The sequence below is a fragment of the Charadrius vociferus genome, unplaced genomic scaffold (assembly GCF_000708025.1).
Source record: "Charadrius vociferus isolate BGI_N301 unplaced genomic scaffold, ASM70802v2 scaffold93, whole genome shotgun sequence".
In the NCBI taxonomy this organism is placed as follows: Eukaryota; Metazoa; Chordata; class Aves; order Charadriiformes; family Charadriidae; genus Charadrius; species Charadrius vociferus.
In genome coordinates, this window is record NW_009647838.1 from 1348117 (window position 1) to 1368229 (window position 20113).

Genomic DNA, 20113 nt, shown 5'->3' on the forward strand with positions numbered 1-20113 from the left:
TTCCAGCTGCCTTAATTTCCAGAGGTAACGAGCGGCATCTCAGCACCTGGCTGCCATCTCCAGAGCTTAACCATTAATTGTCAGTGGATTAAAAAAGCCAGGCACAGAAGCGCACACACGATACTTAACATGAACAAAAGCCTCATAGCTTTTAACCACCAGGCAGAAGGAACTACGTCTTTGAAGAGTGAAACAACCCGTGTCACCCCTACCACTCCTCCAGTCCCCACCTGGGGAGGAGGCTGTTGCCTTCACTGGCTGCAGGAGCTGCTGGGCCAATGAGGCAAATAAGAGCCATGGGCTCAGACCTGGTCCCCGGCAAGACCTTCTGGAAGCCCAAGTCCTCCCACCCCGCTGGTGGCAGCACGCCTCTGGGGACATCATGGGAGCATTTTGCCCCGGAGGAGCTACCAGTTCAGCGGTGAGTGCTGGTCTCAAGGATACAGGGAAGCCAGCCGTGGCTGCTCCTTGGTAGACAGGCTGAGCCATGCAGCACTGTGGTCATCAGGGTCAGCTTCTGAAACCAGGCCTGGAAGCAAAGACGAGCAGTTGTGCAGCCATGGGAAGCTGGCAGAAATGAACTGCACTGACTGCACTTCCCCGGCGGCTCTCCAAGGACCGGGCTGGCTCAGGGCGACCCAGCCCTGCAGTTACATCCCAGCCTGCCAACGGCAAGCTGAAGATTATTCTCATCACCACAATCCTTGAGATGGTAAAATTGCATTGGCAGCTGAGCAGCCCCCAGGCAAGTCCCTGTCAGGGCGGCTCGGGGTGCTGGAGCCAGGGCTGGCGGTCCCAGCCCTGCCCCACTGTGCCAAGGAGCTCCAGTATCACAGAATCACAGAATGGTCAGGGTTGGAAGGGACCCCTGGAGATCTAGTCCAACCCCCCTGCCAGAGCAGGGTCACCTACAGCAGGTTGCACAGGACGGTGTCCAGGCGGGTTTTGAATGTCTCCAGTGTGGGAGACTCCACCACCTCTCTGGGCAGCCTGTGCCAGTGCTCTGCCACCCTCAAAGTAAAGAAGCTCCTCCTCATGTTAAGATGGAACTTCCTATGTTCAAGTCTGTGCCCGTTACCTCTTGTCCTATCACTGGGCACCGCTGAAAAAAGACTGTTCTCGTCTACCTGGCACCCTCCCTTTAAGTATTGATAAGAAGCAGTAGCTGAGGAGGACCACGGCCAGGTCCCAAACCACCTCCCCACGCTCTCTTCCCCTGCCCGCTCCCCACAGTCTCAAGGGCAGCCCCATGCCAGAGTAGTACTCACCTCAGCAGCAGGGGCAGAGCTGAGGGTACTCCTGACCCACATCTCCTCTCACGAGTAGACCTGGAAAGGCACCCCAGGGTCTATGGCCTCCCTGGTGCAGGAGGGACAGTTTGATCTCCAGCGAGGTTCTTTGCTGTGACACTCAGTCTTGCCCAACTTGAAAGAAGCAGACGCAGCTGGAGCTGGGGCCTGGCCAGTGCCATGAACGGTGGGTCTGCTCTTGCCTGGGAAGCTCAAAGTGCGTTCCTCTCCTCCAGGCAGTTCAGACTACCTGTCAACAACCACAGCCATGGAGGAGTCCTGTCCACAGCTCAGTAGACACACTGCATCCATGCCGGTGACGACTTTTTCCCGTCCTTGCTGTGGACCCAGCTCAGCAGAGCAGGGGTCCGGTGGTGATCACTGCCACCTGCAGCCAGAAACACCGGGCTGGGAGAAAATCAGAACAATGGGACCCTTGAAGACTTTGGTGATGAAGCCAGAAATGGTAATTTCTCAGAGGACAAGAAAAATAGCGAGTCTGAGGCAGCCTTCATATCTGTTTGTTGAGAGAAGACCTTTCCCTGGGATGCTGGCAATCAGGGTGACCAGGAACCAAACGATTTGGCTGACATCGCTTAGTTAATGCAAAAGTGCATGAGAAGACCCTTGCATATTTGCTGTCCAGAAGAATACCCACTGAATTTACTGAAAGGCAGAAAACTCAGCTGCTGGTACAGTCACGTGGATTTGGCGGAGTTCCCTTGCCTGGGCACTTGCTGATTTGCCACATGGAAATTTCTTCCCACTTAAGACCTATGTGGTTTTCATCTCTCACCGGGGCGCACAGCTGCAGCACTGATGAGGCCGCGAGGTCCCTGCCAGCTTTGCTGCCTGCTGCGGCAGAGCCGTAACCGTGGCAGCACCGGGGGATTAACGATCCTTGTTTAGGGACACATGTGAGTTGCATAAATTAAAGAACTGAAACTCAAATCTTTCTTTAATTCAGTCATCACAGGTAACAGGCAGATGCAGGTAATGCAGACACCAATACTTATTTCCTTGCCGTGGTCTGGAAGTGCAGCACCAACCATCCAGCGTGGTTGACTTCCAGTGCCATGGATTTGTTTTTATATTATTATTATTTTTTTTAAAATCTAGCCTCTACAGGTAGTTGCACCCTATTATGCTGTCCCCCAATGCCTGGTGCAAGATCCCAACCCCCTTTTTTTTTTTGCCAGGAAACTACTGAAAGCCTCACGAAGCGACCAAGCATCACCCCCTTCTCACAACCTCGGCCACATCACCCTGGCAATTAGAGCTGCCGCACTGTGGGCAGTGGTCAACTCATTGGTCACCTCTTTCCCACAGCTGCTCTTTGTGGCACGGATAGCTGCTGGTAGGTGAATTTTGACCAGCCATTTAATGGTCGATCCTACAGTAGGCATCTAAAACCTCTCCCATTATTTCTTCCTGATCTTCAGATAAAACAGATAAAAGCACAAAAAGAAAATTGTTCTGTTTCATCCCATTACCCCGCCTCTATAAAAAAAAAAAGTAGTAGCTGAAGAGTAATTTCTGGTAGAAGAGTCAAAACATTTACTACCTATAAATTCAGCGTCCTCTGAATTGATAAAAGCAGGGTGCTTTCATCTCGCACCGCTCAAGAGACATGAACTTTTGCCCTGAGGAACTGCCTGCAGTTCACATTCTCTGCCAGCTCAACGCGGTAACTCGTTCCCTCCAGCCGGCTCTGGGAAAGCGCAACCACCACCTTGACTCTGACCAAAAGTTCTTCTCATGAAGCAGCAGGTCTGTACAGATAAACTCCTACCAGGGTTCACCATAGGCTTCTCCTGCCCAGGCTGGAGCTCGCCTTACACAGTTGCTTGTCCATACTGGAGGTGGTAAGGTGCCAGAAATACTTTTCCCCCTAAGAGCTGGGCTCCTCATCAAAAGTTAACGTAATGTCTGAAGGACAAAAATTACTACGTTGAGACGCGTTGTTGAGAAAAAGTTCTGCATCACTAATTACGATAATTCTGGAAATTCTATCAATTTTCATTGATACAGTGATCCATTTTCCTTTTAAATCTTGCTCAGCTTTTCTCCTTGACTTCTGGTGGAAGTGAGTGCCATTGATTTCATGAAAAATGTTTCTATCGGACTTGAATTTGTCACCCCTGCTTTAAAGACTGATGTAAGAACTGGGCCAATAAAGCTACAAGACAAAAATAGAAGTTCTCCATCCATTTTCTCTGTGTTAGTCATAACTGTAGCTATTTTAACCTCTCATTCTCTTCAATCTCTCTATAATATTTCTGCTGTCTCATTATTTTTGTTGTCATTTTCCAAACCCAAAGGAATTTGCAATACAAAGCGTTTGCCCACAATGCCCAGACCTCAGTCCCGGACCGATCCAGGTAATTTTAAAACTCAAGAGTTGTGCGAGTACCTTGCTTTTTTTTAACTATGTCGTCCTTTACATTCAAAACTGAACTTCATTTGTCACTGGGATCCATTTCATGAGCTTGATAAGGTACCATTAAATTTCGCTTATTTTTTTGTGAGCTTGACTTTAATAACCTTCACCATTTTTTATTTCATGGGTCATTCCCTTTCCAGATTAATTAAAAAAACCCCAGCCCATCAATTAAAAAAAAAAAAAGGCGGAAATCAATCATAACTATTGGGAAAACCCAGAGTATAAAGAGGTTTCTGTGTTTTTTCAGTCTAGTATAATAAATTGGTAAGCAAATTAGCTATTCCTTTGTAAACCTCTTCACAGGTATGTACACGTGGCACAGAAAGACAAATATGCTACTGCCTTAGGAGGATTTTTAACAACTTATTATCATGAACCATATATTACTGTCAGCCTCTCAAATAACAACAAAGGCCTTTTATTGTACTCTGAAAATAAGCCTGATATTGACAAGTTATGGCCAAGAAAGAGTATCTAGGAAGAATCTAAAGACTTCAGAAGAAGTAAAGGGGGTAGGAATTAAGAATCTTAACAGATTTTGGCATTTCTTCTGATTTAAGCACAGAATTCCCATCCATTTCAATGGTGCAAATGGTCTAAATGCCGATTTACAAATGACATAAACCCAAAATTCTGCTTAAGCTTACCCAATTAATTAGCACAAAGTTATCAAGACAGTTTTAGATGGAGAAGTATATCCATCTTCCTATTTGCTTCTTGAAGTCAGATTTCTATAATGAATCTTATCAGAAGCACAAACAGAACCACAAAATACACAAACTTTACTTCAAAGAGCAGCAGCAGAAAGTCCCGACTTTTGGCCAGCCCAGAAACAGCTGGCTGCCTTCTTACCTATAAGAGAGGAAGGATGCTTTTTCAGAGCGCTATATATTTATTTTCTAAATTAAATCACCGTTCCCCTGTTGTAAATGCAGTGTACTAAGGAAAGGTATTCAGAGACTGCACTGGATTAATAATGACGCAGCACCTCAGCAAAGCCTTTAGCATCAGTGGCCATACTTTCTTCCTCCAGCAGCTGAGCGAACCCCTAAGACTGTTGAAACAGTCATATTTTCGCTATCATTTAAGAGAAGAGAAGTTGCAGAGTACGTTCACTGCTACCAGATACCATTCCTCACACGTGTGAATATTAATTTATGATCGATAACACACACAATAGTTTGGGAGACAGATGTGGTCCCTTCGTGGTATTTCAGAATGTGAAGGGCGCCAATTCATCCTCTCCTTCCCTTCCTCCGTGACATCTATTAACTCATCCATAGGGAAAATATCATTTCTATCTAACACTGAAAATTAAACGTCAAACTCTTCAACGTATTATCAGACCATCCAACAGCCTGACCCTGCAAAGACTCAGCTTTAATCCTTACGGGCAGCAAGTATCCTCTTGACTCCGATCAACGCAGAAGAGAAGCGTATATGTGAACTTTAGCAAGGCTGAGGAATCTGGGATTAAGAGCTACTGCTTCTTTTTTTTTTTTTGGCAAATATACAATCCACGATACAAAGCACCCAAGGAAAAAAGCACAAATCTTTCAGCAGTTCTCCCCCCCAGTTTTCCACCAGCCTCACACCACAACAGACATGTTCCACGATGGGCAGAACTCTGGCAGTTTGCAAGAAAATTAAGGCAACGGTTCTACCCGCTTTCTGCGGGAGTTATTTTGGCAAGCTCACGCTTTAAATGCCAAGCAGCATTTAAGGATTTGCTTGGACATGCACATATATGCATCTTATTCATCCCAACAAAAGGAACTCTACATAGTTCGCTGTTCAAGCTCGCCAAATATTTTAACCAGAAGCTGTTGGATTTTCATGTATTTATACTATATGAAGTACCTTGCTGCTTTTTCAAACCGAGATTACATTCCAAACATTCATTTTTCAAAATCAATGCATCTGAAAGACTTGTTTAACTAATGAAACATGTCCTGTCTCGGCCCGTTTCTTTCTCTTGTATTGTCATAGCCATTTTCCCACCCAAACCCGTGTTACTGAGGTATTTAAGGTGTTGAACAGTTTTCAGCAGGTTTTGCCCACCCTCCCTCCTTTTTTTTTTTTTATTAAAAAAAATAGATGGAGTCCTTACTTAGTTTCCAGATTAAGTCTTATTAAAAGTAGTTACAGACCCAATTACAACCCTTAAAACACCACCAAAATGCACTACAATATTCTTTTATTTAGTTTACAGAGGAGTCTATCAGTACAGGTTGCAGAAAGAAAATGTTTAGTGCTATTTACAATTTGTTTTAAAACTCTGCTCTATACAAATTTAATTCTGATCAGTATGAACAATATTTTTGTAAATCTACTGCATATAAAGCATTTCATCAAAGCAGTAACAATGAATAAAATAATCTGATTACATTTGAATGATGCCAATCATTCGAAAAAACAATTACACAGAACATCTGTAAGAGTTGTGGACACTTAAGTACAGAACACAATGTCAACCTGTGACTTTTTTTTAAAGGCTAAAGCTATTTATATGGAATATTGTTCTATTATACTACACGCCAATCTATATTTAACTTCTATAGTTATGTATTTTATAAGATTTTTATTAAATATATTCTACACATATTTGTAATTTCACCCAGGAAGAATTACTCCCCAGTGAAAAAATAGAAAATCTTTTATATTTTTTTAATTTTTATTTATTTTTATTTTTTACAGATTTAGATGAAACTAGCTCATGCTTTAGTGCTGTGCAAATTTCTTTAGCATATCAACGTTTAAATTATTGATATGAAATAAAAGAATGGCATCCTTTTTAATTACGTATGCCTTCAAAAATCAGCTTCTGATTTTAATACGATTGCAAGCACTAACACCAAATGCAGATTACGTAAAGAAACAAAACTAGTACTATGACAGAGGTTTTTCTTTTTGCTTTTTAAACTTTAATAATTCTTTTGAAGTCCCTAATGAGTAAGCATGACACTGGACACTAAGGTACAGATGAGAAAATGATTGAAAAACACCAATTGCCAATATTCAAATACATAAAATTGATTAGTAAATGATGTTTTCTAACATTTATGCACAATAATAAAAGCCTATGAACTACAGGAAATTACCCCTCCCATATTAAGGCTAGGAAATGCACTCTCTGCGCTTGTTTGTGCTGTCTGAATGAGCACTCAACTAACGTACGAGATCAGAGTGCACGCAGTAACGAAAAAAATCAGTTTCATCAGCCCTCTACAGAGTGCTTTTAAATTACAGGCACATAGTTTTTTTTTTTGTTTATTTGTTTGTTGCAGTGAAAATATATATAGTTAGACTTGGTTTAGTTAGTATTCTGTGCCAGTTCGGCCACCAAGGTTGACTTAGGTAGAATCGACTTAACAGTTTTTCCTTTGTTTTGGCCATAAGTGAGATTTGTATTAATTACAGATATACTATTTTCCAGTGTTGTGTTATACATGGTAGGTTATTACTAGGTCTCTCAAATATTGTTAGAGATTGTTGATGAGAAATATACCGTCAACCATATTTAGTGCAAATTGCATCTAGAAAGCTTGACTGGTTAGATCCGGTTAATGGAGATTTTTGTGGTAGCAAAATTATTCCTGTTATGGAAAACAACACATTAACTTTTCTGGAGATTGAATTCTTTCAAGAACTGATGTACTGTTAAGATTATTCAACAAACAAAAAGCAGGTATTAAAAAAAAAAATAAACAATGAAAGTGTTCATAGATCTTTCTCTTAATAATAAAAAAAAAAAGACTAATAAGACAGTGTTCATGTAATATTTCAGTTCCGTAGGCTCTTCCTACAGGTGTTTGAAGCAAGGTAGGGCCTCTTCTATTCCAGCAGCATGAAAGACAAAGACTATATTACATCACACTTAGCAGGTAAAGCTAACAGGGTTTACAGGATTACACAGCAATTGCTTTCTCCAGTTTTTTCACGGTTCCTTTGACCTGTGGAGGAAGAAGGAAGTTTTGCTTACATGCCATTTTTAAAGCAATTAGGTTGTTTTTTGTGTGAGTATGCTTGATACAAGTATGGTTTTTACTATTTTAGGTAAAACCAAAAATAATTTATTGTTATACATATGCATACATAACTGAAAAATAAATCAGTAGCTTTTAACAATAAAAACAAAAGCTTTTAAAGGTTTGAGTAAATTTCTCATTTTATAAAACCACTAAACCAGAAGGTTAATTCCATAGCTTTTGATAAACAACACGCACAAAAGCACTTCATTACTTGCGTCACAAAAGACCAGCAGGACTTGACTTTTCTCTACTACGAAATACTCAAAAAGCCTGTAAGCGATCTGACCGCTTTGCCGTGTACTTAAGTAAGAAATACCTCTAGTGCACAGCGTACCTTGAGAGTTTGGCTCTGGCAACGTCTCTCTGGCCACCAAATGCATGACTGTTGTTTTGCCAAAAGGAAGTTTTAACGCTGCAAAAGGAGAAAGGGAGATTTATTAACACATTACAGCAGTTGTCTTCTACACAACACTCAATTGAAACTAACTATAATTGGATTAGCATCTGTTCAAAAGTTCATACTGTTAGGTTTGAATTGCTTACTAAATAGATCTATAAAGGCGTTTCTGGCTAAAGTTTTGTAGATCAGGGTCTGGGACCCTGTAACAATCACTTAAAACACAGTGTTCTTAGAGATGTGATATTCCTGTGAGGAAACTTAACCTTCATCTTTTCAGTAAAAGTGGGCATTCGTGCCAAGACTCAGATGCTAAGCACTCTTCATTGATAAGGATGCAAAGAAGTGTCTAATTCAGCCACTAAGTTGTTACTCCTGAGACATCAGAACACTGAGCCACTACTACAAAACAGGTTTTCCTGTAACATACTTTGATCCACAATACAAATTTTCCAAAATACAACATGTCTGCATCTTGCCTTTTAATATTAATCTGTAACATCAGCTGCATGTGAAAAATACCGAATTTAAAACATTTTAAATCAGATAAGGTAGCTCTCACAATGCTGCCTTTGTGAGCTTTAGTAACATGAAATAACAAAATTGGAGCTTTCCACAAGTCGCTCTGCTTGCTGCTGAAACCAAAATGATCATTTCACATTCTGATTTCAGTACACCAACACAATGCTGTATTTATGGTTTTAGGACTGCAGTATAATATTTATCAAAACTTCTAGTCTCCTTGAAATGAAATGTTGCTCACTGTATTTGGCAGATTCTCATTGCCAGATTCAATATTCTGAACTTGTACTTCTTCCAAATATTGGGGAGGAAGGGGGAGTTATTTTTACAAGTTCTTTACATAACTTTAGTTTTGTTTCCTCTCTCCAACTCCTAAGATTAAGCATCTTTCTTGATTACTTTTCTGAGAAATGTAAGGTAAAGATGCTCTCTCTAAGTTTTGTCCTCACCCCCCCCTTACAGAGAATAAAGTTAGTGATAAATGTAACAAGAATTTAACCCTAAATACAGAAATCATTCTGACTTGAGTAGAATTTGTCCTCTCAAACTCAACTTACATCTTCTATTTTCACATACAGTGCACCAAGGCATTTTAGGTGAATACATGAATAATGAATGTTTGATAAACCTGAAGGTAACTGAAGAGAAAAATGCCTCTCTCTTTATTTTAATCACCACAGCATAGATTCAAAATTCAGTAATAAAAAATAAACAAATCAACCTAGTATTTGGTTACTACATGTATTCAATGCAAGCCTAGCTACAACACTCCTGTTACATCACATCCATTGCCTATGTATTTGTTTGAAAAAATGAAAGTTATGATGAAAACGCAGGTGTAAGCATATGGAGGGATACACAGATCCACAACCTTCTTTGAAGCAGCTTTTTCTTTGGAAAAAGCCACCTCTTTAGGAAGTCAGATCTGAAAGTTGCTTAGTTGATTTGAAGCACTGCCTGTGCCTGCAACTAGAAGCTATTGATAGCTTAAAGTCTGACAAGGATGAAGTATTTTGGGTACTTGACTCTGTGATACAACTGAAAAGAGCATATTAGCAGTCTGTTAAACTCAATGGAAAAGGACTGTCTTCATGACAAACTCTTAAGAAGCCATTACAGAAAGAGCAAAATATTACAAGTTAACCACATTAGGGACATCTTTCATAATATCAAGACACTTGAGGAGACTTGATTAGTGAGCTGCGGAGATTAATTATTTACAGTAATCAAGTAAAAGTATGCTAATAGTTCAATTAACTAATTTCAGCAAGTAGCTTGCATAGTTCACCCAACTTCTTATCAGCAATTTCCAGCTTCGTTTGGAGCACCATGTCAGAATCTGAGCACCCTAACCTATGCTCAGTAGTCCTTTCTTGCTCTTGTCTTCATTCTTTCACCCCTTTCTCTCACCTAAAGTAAACTTTTATTTAATTCCTTTCCCATCTATTTGATTCCACTTTTATTCCAGATTTTCTATTGTCGGAATTTACTTTTCACCACCTCTTTCGGTATGGCACAGGGTGGGTTGGCTTGGCTTCCCTTCCTTATTTATTGGGGAGGCGGGAAGTAAAACGTTGCCAATTACCATTATCTAACAAGAAACGGAGAACTGTCAATTATGTATTACCTCCCTAATTAATATTATTTCAAATGCAAACTGCAGACCAAATATTTAGCTAAAGGATGAAATTTCCTGTTGGAAGCTGAACAACAGACTCTGCCTTGCTAGCTAACTCCCCAACCCTTCACACAGGCAGGCAAGAGTGGCACAGCGATCTTTACAGCTTTTTTTTTTTTTTTTTTTACAGCTCTTTACCACTTCCAGTGCCATTAGCTCTACTGTTCTTGTAGTGACAGTCCATTCAGAGAAGCTGGCAAAAGAGACTGTTTCTTTAAAACAAAATTTTCCACTCAAAAGCTAGTTTTCCCTATCAGTTTGTCCTTTTTTGGTGCTTCTTAGTTTAAAGAAGTCTCAAATTCATAAGACACAACATAGACATGGTTACAACTAGAACATTACAATGTCATTTTTAAATGTGAACAAAAATGGACTCCTGTTAAAAAAGAAAACACCAAACTGTTTCCTTGGAAACTTTTGTTTCACTAGTTGATAAAGTGACTTTCAGTACGCAGTGGGTCCAAATTCCAGTCGTTATTTCCTAATCACCTAAAGCAAATAAAACACTAAGTGCTATAACTCAGTTATAGAGCGCTACAGGTAGAAAAGCTTAATAGAACGGTATTATAACAGAAACTAAATATTGTATTTAGCAAGAAATTCCCTCCCCCCTCCAGCAACCCCCGCCTCTTTAAAGATAACTAGTCCACTTAGGGTTACATCTAATGAACACCACAAGTAACAGTCTTTCCAGTCTGCTTCGTGAATTGCTGTTCCCCTTTCAGCTGCATAATCTTAGTCCAGATAACTTCATTAGTACTGAAAGAAGCCAATGTTTTAGGGATTCTTTTTCTTAAAACAATACAGCAACAAAAAGATCTCTGAAAAATACTAATATACATGTAAGGTCCTTAGGGTAAAATCATGATGATTAAATTGCAACGCATGGATGATTAGGAATGAACTAAAATGAACCCACATAAGTGTTCAAAATCCATAGACCTGAGTTAATGCTAGAGTCAACTGCATGCAGCTATTATTTTGCAGCTTAACTTGTAAAACAATGTATTAAATAAATATTCAAAGTTGTTTTGGATTCAGACAAATGTTACTAAAGGGAACAAGCACTGGCGATCGTGAGAAACACCTAGAGATGAATGGCAAAGAAAATCCCGTTTAGCTATCCTTGCCTGGAAAACGTAGGGTAAGACTAGCATCTCTAATTGCAGAGATGATCCAAAACGTAACACTGGTCTTTCAACCCTACTCCAACTGCTACTAGCTGCACTCATTGGCACCTGGTAAACACACAAATTAAAGAGTGAATAAAAATTTCAGAGCTCTCCCAGCTGAATTGACAACGATCTTGTTTGTATATATAGCAGCATTAAAAATTGATTTATATGGAGAGTAAATCTATTCTAAAAGCACATCACTAGCCAACATCAGTAATGGTAGAAAGCAAATCAATGGCTATATCATCCCAGTCACTTCTTCATGGAAAGATCTCCATAAGCAGTCCAGAAATATTCTTTTCAGGTTCATCTTAACTTCAAAAATATTTCATTGGTGATTTTGTATTATATTTTCCTCTCTGTGTTACACTCAAGTACCAAATGCATGAACAATCTGAACACACAGAGAAAGCAGAAGCATTAATTTATTTTTAAACTGGCACAGGGAACAGAGTCTCAACTTGCTTGGTCATTGATAGAGTTGATATTCACACTGGCAACTTTTATCTACAAAAGGAAAGATTATTGTTACAAATTTGTGCCATATCTCTACCTAAGATACATATCAAAAATATATAATTGTGGGAAAAAACTCGCCACAAGGGGGCATAGTTGAATTGCATGTCCTTAGCATATGAAGTGAGGCCATTTACTTTTGTTTTCACATAACTATGCAATTGTATCCCTAGGAGAGCACTGGACAGCAAGAATGCTTCCCCTCATTCTCATTCATAGGGTGTCTTCCTTCATTGCACTAAGATTTAAAGTATTGTTTAACCAATTATCATAAAGTTTATCAAACATTTTAAAATACTTCAGACATATATGAAGCAGTTTACCCTGCAAGTGCAGCGTAAGAGAGGTGGAACAAAATATTCCATTTAGACAATAAAGAAAAGCAGCATTACTGTTTCTTTATGCAAAAGGAGACTTGACATAGCAGGTGGTACCTCCCAAAGTTTTAACAACTAGCGGTAACAAGATGGAAAAATAGACACTAAGATACAATGACACTCTATGCAGAGGAAAAATAGTATATAGGCAAGCTCTACTGTTATCTTGAACAGTAAAGTAGTATTTACTGCACTGCAAATAAATATCCCCTTTGCCTGGCTGTAACATGCATAATGAAAATTATTTTCATACCTCCTAATGTCACATTGCCATGAAGAAACCTCCCTTGATAAATAAGCCGCAAGATATTTGGACTGCTGACTTGTTCTTCTTCCCAGTCTGAAAAGAAACGAGAGAGTTTTCACAGTTACACTGTAATAAACACATCTTTTGTTCTCTCTTTCACCTTTACCCAGGAAGAAAACTAAGAATGGGACTCTGCTTTTGCATGAAACACTAAAGACAGCATAGGCTGAAGATACAAAAAGATAATTCAAGGCTAGTACTCCTGAAATCTATTCTTAAATTTATAATTTGACACCGGGCATTGAAACACATAATTTTATGACTGTGAGTATAAATATTACTAAGTAACTTCACAGATTGCATGAGATATTTAGCACATATGCAAGTCCTACACAAAATATTTCAGAAACACAAGTTGCTTCCTGAGGCTTAATACCCACTTCGCTAAAATTGCCTTAATTTCTTCCCATTCCGAAGATTCTCAAGCCATACTCCTCACCAGCTAGTTGTCTAACTGGAACCATTCTCCAGCACTGGGAAGCAGCCGCACACAGAGCGAAAAGCGCATGTGATGGGTCATTTGAAATAGGATTCTCAGATGACAGCACTGAAAACGCTCCGCAGGCTGCTCAGCGGTGTTCGATGGTGGCCAGATCCAACCAGCTAAATGTCCAGAGGGGGCAGTGACCTGAGCAGCCCCGAACGGTCACTGGGGAGAGCCTGAACAGAGGGCTCTCACAGAGCAGACACTGACGCATGCATTTTAAGGAACTTCTCAAAGGACAATCTGTGGATGTTTTCATGTGGCAAACAGTGATTCAGGAAAAGCAAGCATGCATTTTCCTATAATGCATTTCCTATAATGCTTAAGCCGTCATAAATCATTTATAAGCTTAAATGATCTTTTCCTACTCTTTTACTGTTCCCTGTCACAATGTGAACAACAAATAAACCTGCACTTTGCTTTCAGAACAAATATCGTAAAACCTTAAAATGTTGAATTTAAACGGGCTCTCTGGGAATACAGTGTCTTCTGCTTCTTAGCTGTCCAGATATCTGGTAACAGCTGTTCACAAATGTTCTCTCTTTCTGCTTTTGTAGTGTTTATATACCAAAATGAATATTCAGCAAGGGATCACGACAAGCAACAGAAACCAACCTGTTCACTGGGAACATACAATTAAGATACGGGCAGTAGCAACTGGCACCACAAAGGGCAAAGAACTGAAAGGGGGAGAAAAGGAAGCATTTAAAACAAAAGCCACGGCTGCGGAGAGTGTACAGAGAGGCATCTGGTGCAAAAAAGCAAGCAGGCAGAGATGCGGGCAGCAGGAGCCATCACAGCCCCAGAACACGGCGGAGGCAGGGCTGGTACCAACAGCAAAGGCTGCAGTATCCCCGGCTGCTGCCATGTGCCTAGTTTATAAGATTAGATCAAATTAGGCAACCAAAGCTATTTGAATTTCAAGTGTTTCCACTCACAGTCTGATTCAATTGTCTTGTAATTCAGGCATCAGCCCCTTTTGCTACACCGTGAACTGGGCTACATTAAGGATCTGAATTATCATACTGCTAGGGTAAACCATGTTTTGCAAGATACCAATTTTTTTTTATTTTTTACTCCATAAAGTCTGAACTCCACTATACTATGGCTGTAAAGGTAAGTTCAGCCAGTTTAGAGTGCCATAATGACGTAAAACAGCAACCAAAAGATGACAGACTATATTTTGGCACAGGTATTTGCTCATTGTTAAGCTGCCAATTTACGCATCCTTTTAATTTTTGCTTCTTGGCTGGCAGTCTGAAACAATTCTTTCTGACATGATTTCAAATTTTAATTTCTCCTGATGACTAAATGAGCCAAGAAGAAAATATTTACCTACGGATTTTTTTTTTTTTATTTTTTTTAATTTAATTCAGCAGTTAATTGCTGTACAAGAAAAGTTAATGTTCTTTAGAAGGAAATAGCGGGGGAAGAGAACAGGTAATCTACCTACATGATATACATTAATATAAATTTGGTATTTTCCATTACAAGTCAAGAGATCCTTAATTAACAACTTAACAACTGTATTGCCAAAAGAAGGGAAGAGAAGTTTGCCTTAATCCTGCCAGCATGGGACTGAGGACATTTTGTGACTTCCCCCCCCGCCAAGATCATAAGTCAAAATGGTGGTAAAAAAAATTAATAAATTCATATTGTCTCTATTTCAAGGAAACTTTAGTCCTCATCAAGATTTCTCAGTCCCGTGGCAAAGAAGAGAACTCTCATTCTGAAAACAGCTAGTGGGCTAATTTTTGTGAAAACCTATACGCTATTCTGAAGTAGATGTTTCCTCAGTCTTTTAAATTGACAATATTCTTCTCTGCACAGACAATTAAATATTCATCAAGATTTAGAGCACTCCCTCAGCAGGTATTTGAACTGAGGCTTCCACGTCCCTTTCTACTTTTCTTAAAAAAGAGACTTTAAAGTCTGGGTTTCTTCCCATCTCGCAACTCGGAATCTGCAACCTTCAAGCTCTTCACAAGACTGGAAACATGAGACCACATGTTCAGGAATAAACTTGAGTAAGAAAAATCAAAACAGTTCTGCCTTTCCTAATTCAGATAAAAGTACACAAAGAACATTTGGTCATGACAACTATGTTGTAGGCACACATTAAAATATGTACAGTAGGTACACAGATGCTACATCAACCAGATTTCTCAGTGCAAAAGTGTTTTACATTTACATCTAATACTTCAGGGGACTAAAAACCTCCTCCTTCATTACGTATTTTGCTACATACATAATGCTGCATCCCAGCAAAATAAACAGCAAACAAGTCCCCTGAAACCCTGTTCTTCCTGATCTCAAAGAACAGTTTAAGGCTTAAAATATAGATTATCAACACTAACTTTTTTGGCATAAATTATCATCCACCATATCTCTTTGACAAAAGGCACCACAGAAACAGATATTGCAATGTTTTAGTTTGTGTAAATAGTAGTCTTTTTTAACATCAAAACAGTAACCCAAATGAAGTCCTGTACCAAAAGAAGCATTTTCTTTCATCATATGTAATGCTATGTCTATGTTTTGGCTGTTTTCCCATGAAATCAGAGTGAGGGAGAACAGAAGCACTTTGTTTTTGTGAAACTATTCACATGCGTGAATACACATTTTAAGTTTTCGATTCCATTTTCCAAAGCTAGTATTCCTGCATAACACCAGGTATTCATACAAACAATCTCAGTTTCCCTTGGTCTTGTAATGTCTCTTAATATGTTCTTTTATATTTGACATTTTATTGGAAAAATATCATTATTACAGATCCTTTCCAAGATAAGGCAGTAAGGAAAAAGTACTTCAGGCTGAACTTCACATGTTCCTGTGCCATGTCGTGGTTTACATTATCTGTTCTCACATAAGAAGTTCCTCACACTCACTAGATCCTATAACAAGGCTGATCAAGAAAAGTGTCTAAAGATAGGGGGGGGAAGATATACTTCAGTTTGGGGAAGCAAATTTTAGAAATAAAGTGGAAAGCAGTCCAAACGTCTAAAAATCCACCCAATCAAAGAAAGAGGGCAATGGAAGGCAAGAAGACAATTATATTTAGATATATGCTCAGATACACAATAAACATTTAATTGGAATGTTGAGAAGAGAAATCGGCTTATTGACACTTCAGTCAGATAATACAGGGAAGCTCCTAGGTCGACAGTTAAAAAGCCAAAGCCACACAGCTACTCACCCATCGGCCAGTTGTCATACACATGTTTTGCAATATCTGCAGCAGAGTCATTCGGGGAAAATAGGAACTCTTTTGTTTTCCCGCTTACCAAGATGAGGCGCAAATTTATCTGTTAAAAAAAAAAGCTGTATTAGGAAAGCATCTAGAAAAGAGTTAAATTATTATTTTCTTTAAAGTTACTAAAAAGTTGCCATTGGTTTTAGACGAAGACTGATCCAAAGTGTTTTCAGAAAACAGTTTAAGATGGTGTTAAAATAGGGTCAAAGTAGTCAATAAAGTTTTGTTTGTTTACACATAATCTAGGAAGATTAAATTCTAACAGCTAGCATTTTTGATGATAAAAAATCAGAAGAGTCTGATAGCTAACGATTGGATCAACTGTGCCATTAAAAAAAAAGCTTTCAGCAGAGTATAAAATAATTCCAGCCAAGACACAGTGGCAATGCATCTTCTTGAATGAAGAGGAAAAATATAAACCTGAAAAATAAACCTGAACAGAGAGTACTAGAAATATCAAAATCTGCGTCTGAACAGCCTGTGAGCCTCAGTAAAAGCCTTAGTGCACTCCTTCCACTACATTATTTGTCAGCCCTCATCTCACCCACTGCAACTCCTATAAAACACCAGTCAGATGGCATCCTTCCTTGGTCCCAGCTGCCACGGAACTTGAATCCCTCCGACAGTCTTCTGAACCCACAACTTTGTTCCACCATTGTCTTTCACTACGAGCAAAGTGGTTGAGATCCACATGCAATACCGTAATAACACCACATCACAGTATTTCTATCATTGGTTTCCTTTATCTAACCATTAGCATCTTCAGCTATAATTTTCCTCTCTTCTGCTTGCAAGTTACTGAATATAATTCCTTTTCCATATAGCATTTAAAAAACGTATATAAAGAGCTCACTATGACATTACTTACAGTGTGAAAGAGATTAAATTTTGGCTCCTCAAGCAACTGCTAGCAAGGTCACAAAATGTGTTCGGGTAGCTAGCACTTCCCAATGCCCATGGCAAGTAGGAGCCTACCAGCTTTTTTGTTTTGGCCTACAAGCCTAAACTGCACCAACTTTTAGCAAGACTTTAGCATATTAACTGCTTCGTTTTTTCCAAATCACGCTTTCAAACCGTGGCTCTCATTTTAAGTTAAGCTGCAATAAAGCTTTCCTTGTTGGAATTCAGTAAAATGACAAAAGGAAAAACTTACAGCGATGCCCGAGTTTTCAAGACTTCTTCAGAGTCAAAAATCACAGCACATCATATCCACCAAACATGAAAGCCCTGCCTCAGTCACCTACTCCCCATTTATTTCAGAAGCTCTCCAGATAGATTGTCTAGTCTCTCTTGAATGCTTTGGCATGGATTCATCCCACCTATCTTTAAGTACCTAATGGAAGTATCCAAATTACGATCTCTATCATCCTGCACACTTCAAGGTCAATGAAGAAAACAATTCCTCCAAAAAGCAACTGAGTCTCTATTTCAAAGCGTAGCAAGGATAAAAGGAGTTAGCATAAAAGGACTAGGTCCCCCATCCCGACCCTCTGCTAACGCCCTTCAAGAAAATATGAGTTCTGCCATTAGCCCAGGAATGAAGCCAAGCGGTAGCTGTGTCTGAGAAAGCACCGTAGCCACTGTAAGAATATTGCTGCATACCAGGACATTGCAAAAAACTTAAAGGAGAGAAGCTGCAGAAGAATGCTGTTTAGTCAAAGACAATTATTCATAAAATTCAGAACACATCTGGCTAAAGTTCCATTTTCTTGGATATTTCCAGAATGATTAAGGAATTCTTTTCAAATCTCACCAAGATATAGCAGAAATCAGCAGTTTAGTAGACTAAGTTCCATTATTCATTTTTACTCAAAAAATCTGACTACTGTAATGAACTACAACTTCAAAATGTTACGCCTAAATTTAGCTATGGCCAGGCTATGTCCATTTGTTGTTTTGCTTATATTGTCTTTCAGTTTAAATAGTTTCCTCCTCTCTTAGCTGTCTCCACCTGTGTATGCATAGACAACACTTACATATACAGTTTCTTTAGTTGGACTACCCAAGACAAGCTTTCTCTAGTGAGATATCCATTTCCCCATTCATCCTAGGAGCCTGGCTTTGCTCATTTCAACTTCTTCTCTTTTCTCCTCAAAACAAATTACTATTTCTGAAGCCTACTAAATGATGTCTCACCAGATGCTTGTATAACACCACCAGTAGTTTCCACTGTCTACTGGAGACATCTTCTGTGATTGTGTCCCAAGAGCACCTTCTTCATAACTGCACCACGTCATTTCCTCAGTTACTTCGTACACTTCTCTACTTTGATCCTTTCAACTACTCTGTCATTTCCTCAGTTACTTTGTACCTTTTGATCCTTTCTCTACTTTGATCCTTTCAACTACTCGGCCTCCAAGCTTGTAACTGACATGGTGGTGTAATGCCCTAAAGCACAAGGCTCCAGATTTCATCCAGCTCCTATTACTCCATCCCTCCAAGGGAAAAGAGGGTAGGTGGAAAGAAGTATTCTGCACCACAAAGATGTTCCAGACCTCCCCCATGTCTGGGCCCACGGCCTATGAAATACCCTCAAAATTTCTGTGTAACACTTCATTCTCTCTACGTTAAAAGCATGTTTCAAAATTCACGTCATCAACAAATTCTAGCAGCAAGATCCCTTTACATGAACCTTTGTCATTACATGAATCAGGAAACATAACACTGATCTGACAACTGATCCGTAACGATTCCAATAACGAGCTCTCTCTGAGCTGGTTTCCCCCTCCTCTCAGCTAGGTCCTTTATGTTAGGCCCTTACACACACTCACAATTTCTCTATTAAATCCTCATTTCTCCTATTTAACCAACAGTTTGCAATATGGCATTACATCAGTTACTACGTGCACATTCAGATGAAACTATAAAAATGTCTATGTAGAAAAATCTGTTCTTTTCATTAAAAGTCAGCTTGCCACACTCCGGCTTTCAGAGGCACGGTTATGCTGTGCTCCAATCCACTTCCTCTATACCTCATTATCTTTAATTATCCTTTCAGCGTTAATGCATCTCATTACAACACCAACACACTGCCAAAAATTTCGGAGGTTTAGACTGCGTCACAGACAGTTATTGTACTTGGGAATGGGCTGCCTGTTTAAAAAACAAACAAACCAACCAACCCCAAGTGCTGGGCAGCAGTGTCTGCAGTAGGCACTAGTGGTGAGGAGCTTCTTCACCAGCAGCCCTCCTGCCTCTCGCTCGAATCCCCCAGCATCCATTTCTCCTACTCTAACTGGCTCCTGGGATGGCCCTGGCCTTCGCTTGCTCCCTCTGCCCAAGCAGTGCCCCAACTCTGATTTTATTCAGGTTGTCTAAGGATGGGCTGCATCAAAAGAAGAGTGGCCAGCAGGTCAGGGAGGGGATTCTGCCCCTTTACTCTGCTCTGGTGAGATCCCCCCTGAAGTACTGCATCCAGCTCTGGAGCCCTCGACATAAGAAGGGCATGGACCTGTTGGAGAGGGTCCAGAGGAGGGCCACAAAGACGATCAGAGGGCTGAAGCACCTCTCCTTTGAAGACAGGCTGAGAGAGTTGGGGTTGTTCAGCCTGGAGAAGAGAAGGCTCCAGGGAGACTTTATAGCAGCCTTCCATTATCTGAAGGGCGCCTACAGGAAAGCTGGAGAGCAACTTTTTACAAGGG

General features: G+C 39.9%; 1 protein-coding gene across 1 annotated transcript; it reads right to left on the reverse strand.

Moving 5' to 3' along the window:
* Positions 1-5912: 5912 nt before the first annotated feature.
* UBL3 (ubiquitin-like 3) lies at positions 5913-19693 on the reverse strand. Its single transcript, XM_009882846.1, has 5 exons — positions 19595-19693; positions 16416-16524; positions 12682-12768; positions 8098-8175; positions 5913-7685 (listed from the first exon to the last, which is right to left on the reverse strand). Exons 1-5 carry the CDS (start codon positions 19691-19693, stop codon positions 7633-7635), a joined length of 426 nt encoding a protein of 141 aa, XP_009881148.1. The 3' UTR covers positions 5913-7632.
* Between the last annotated feature and the right edge of the window lie 420 nt (positions 19694-20113).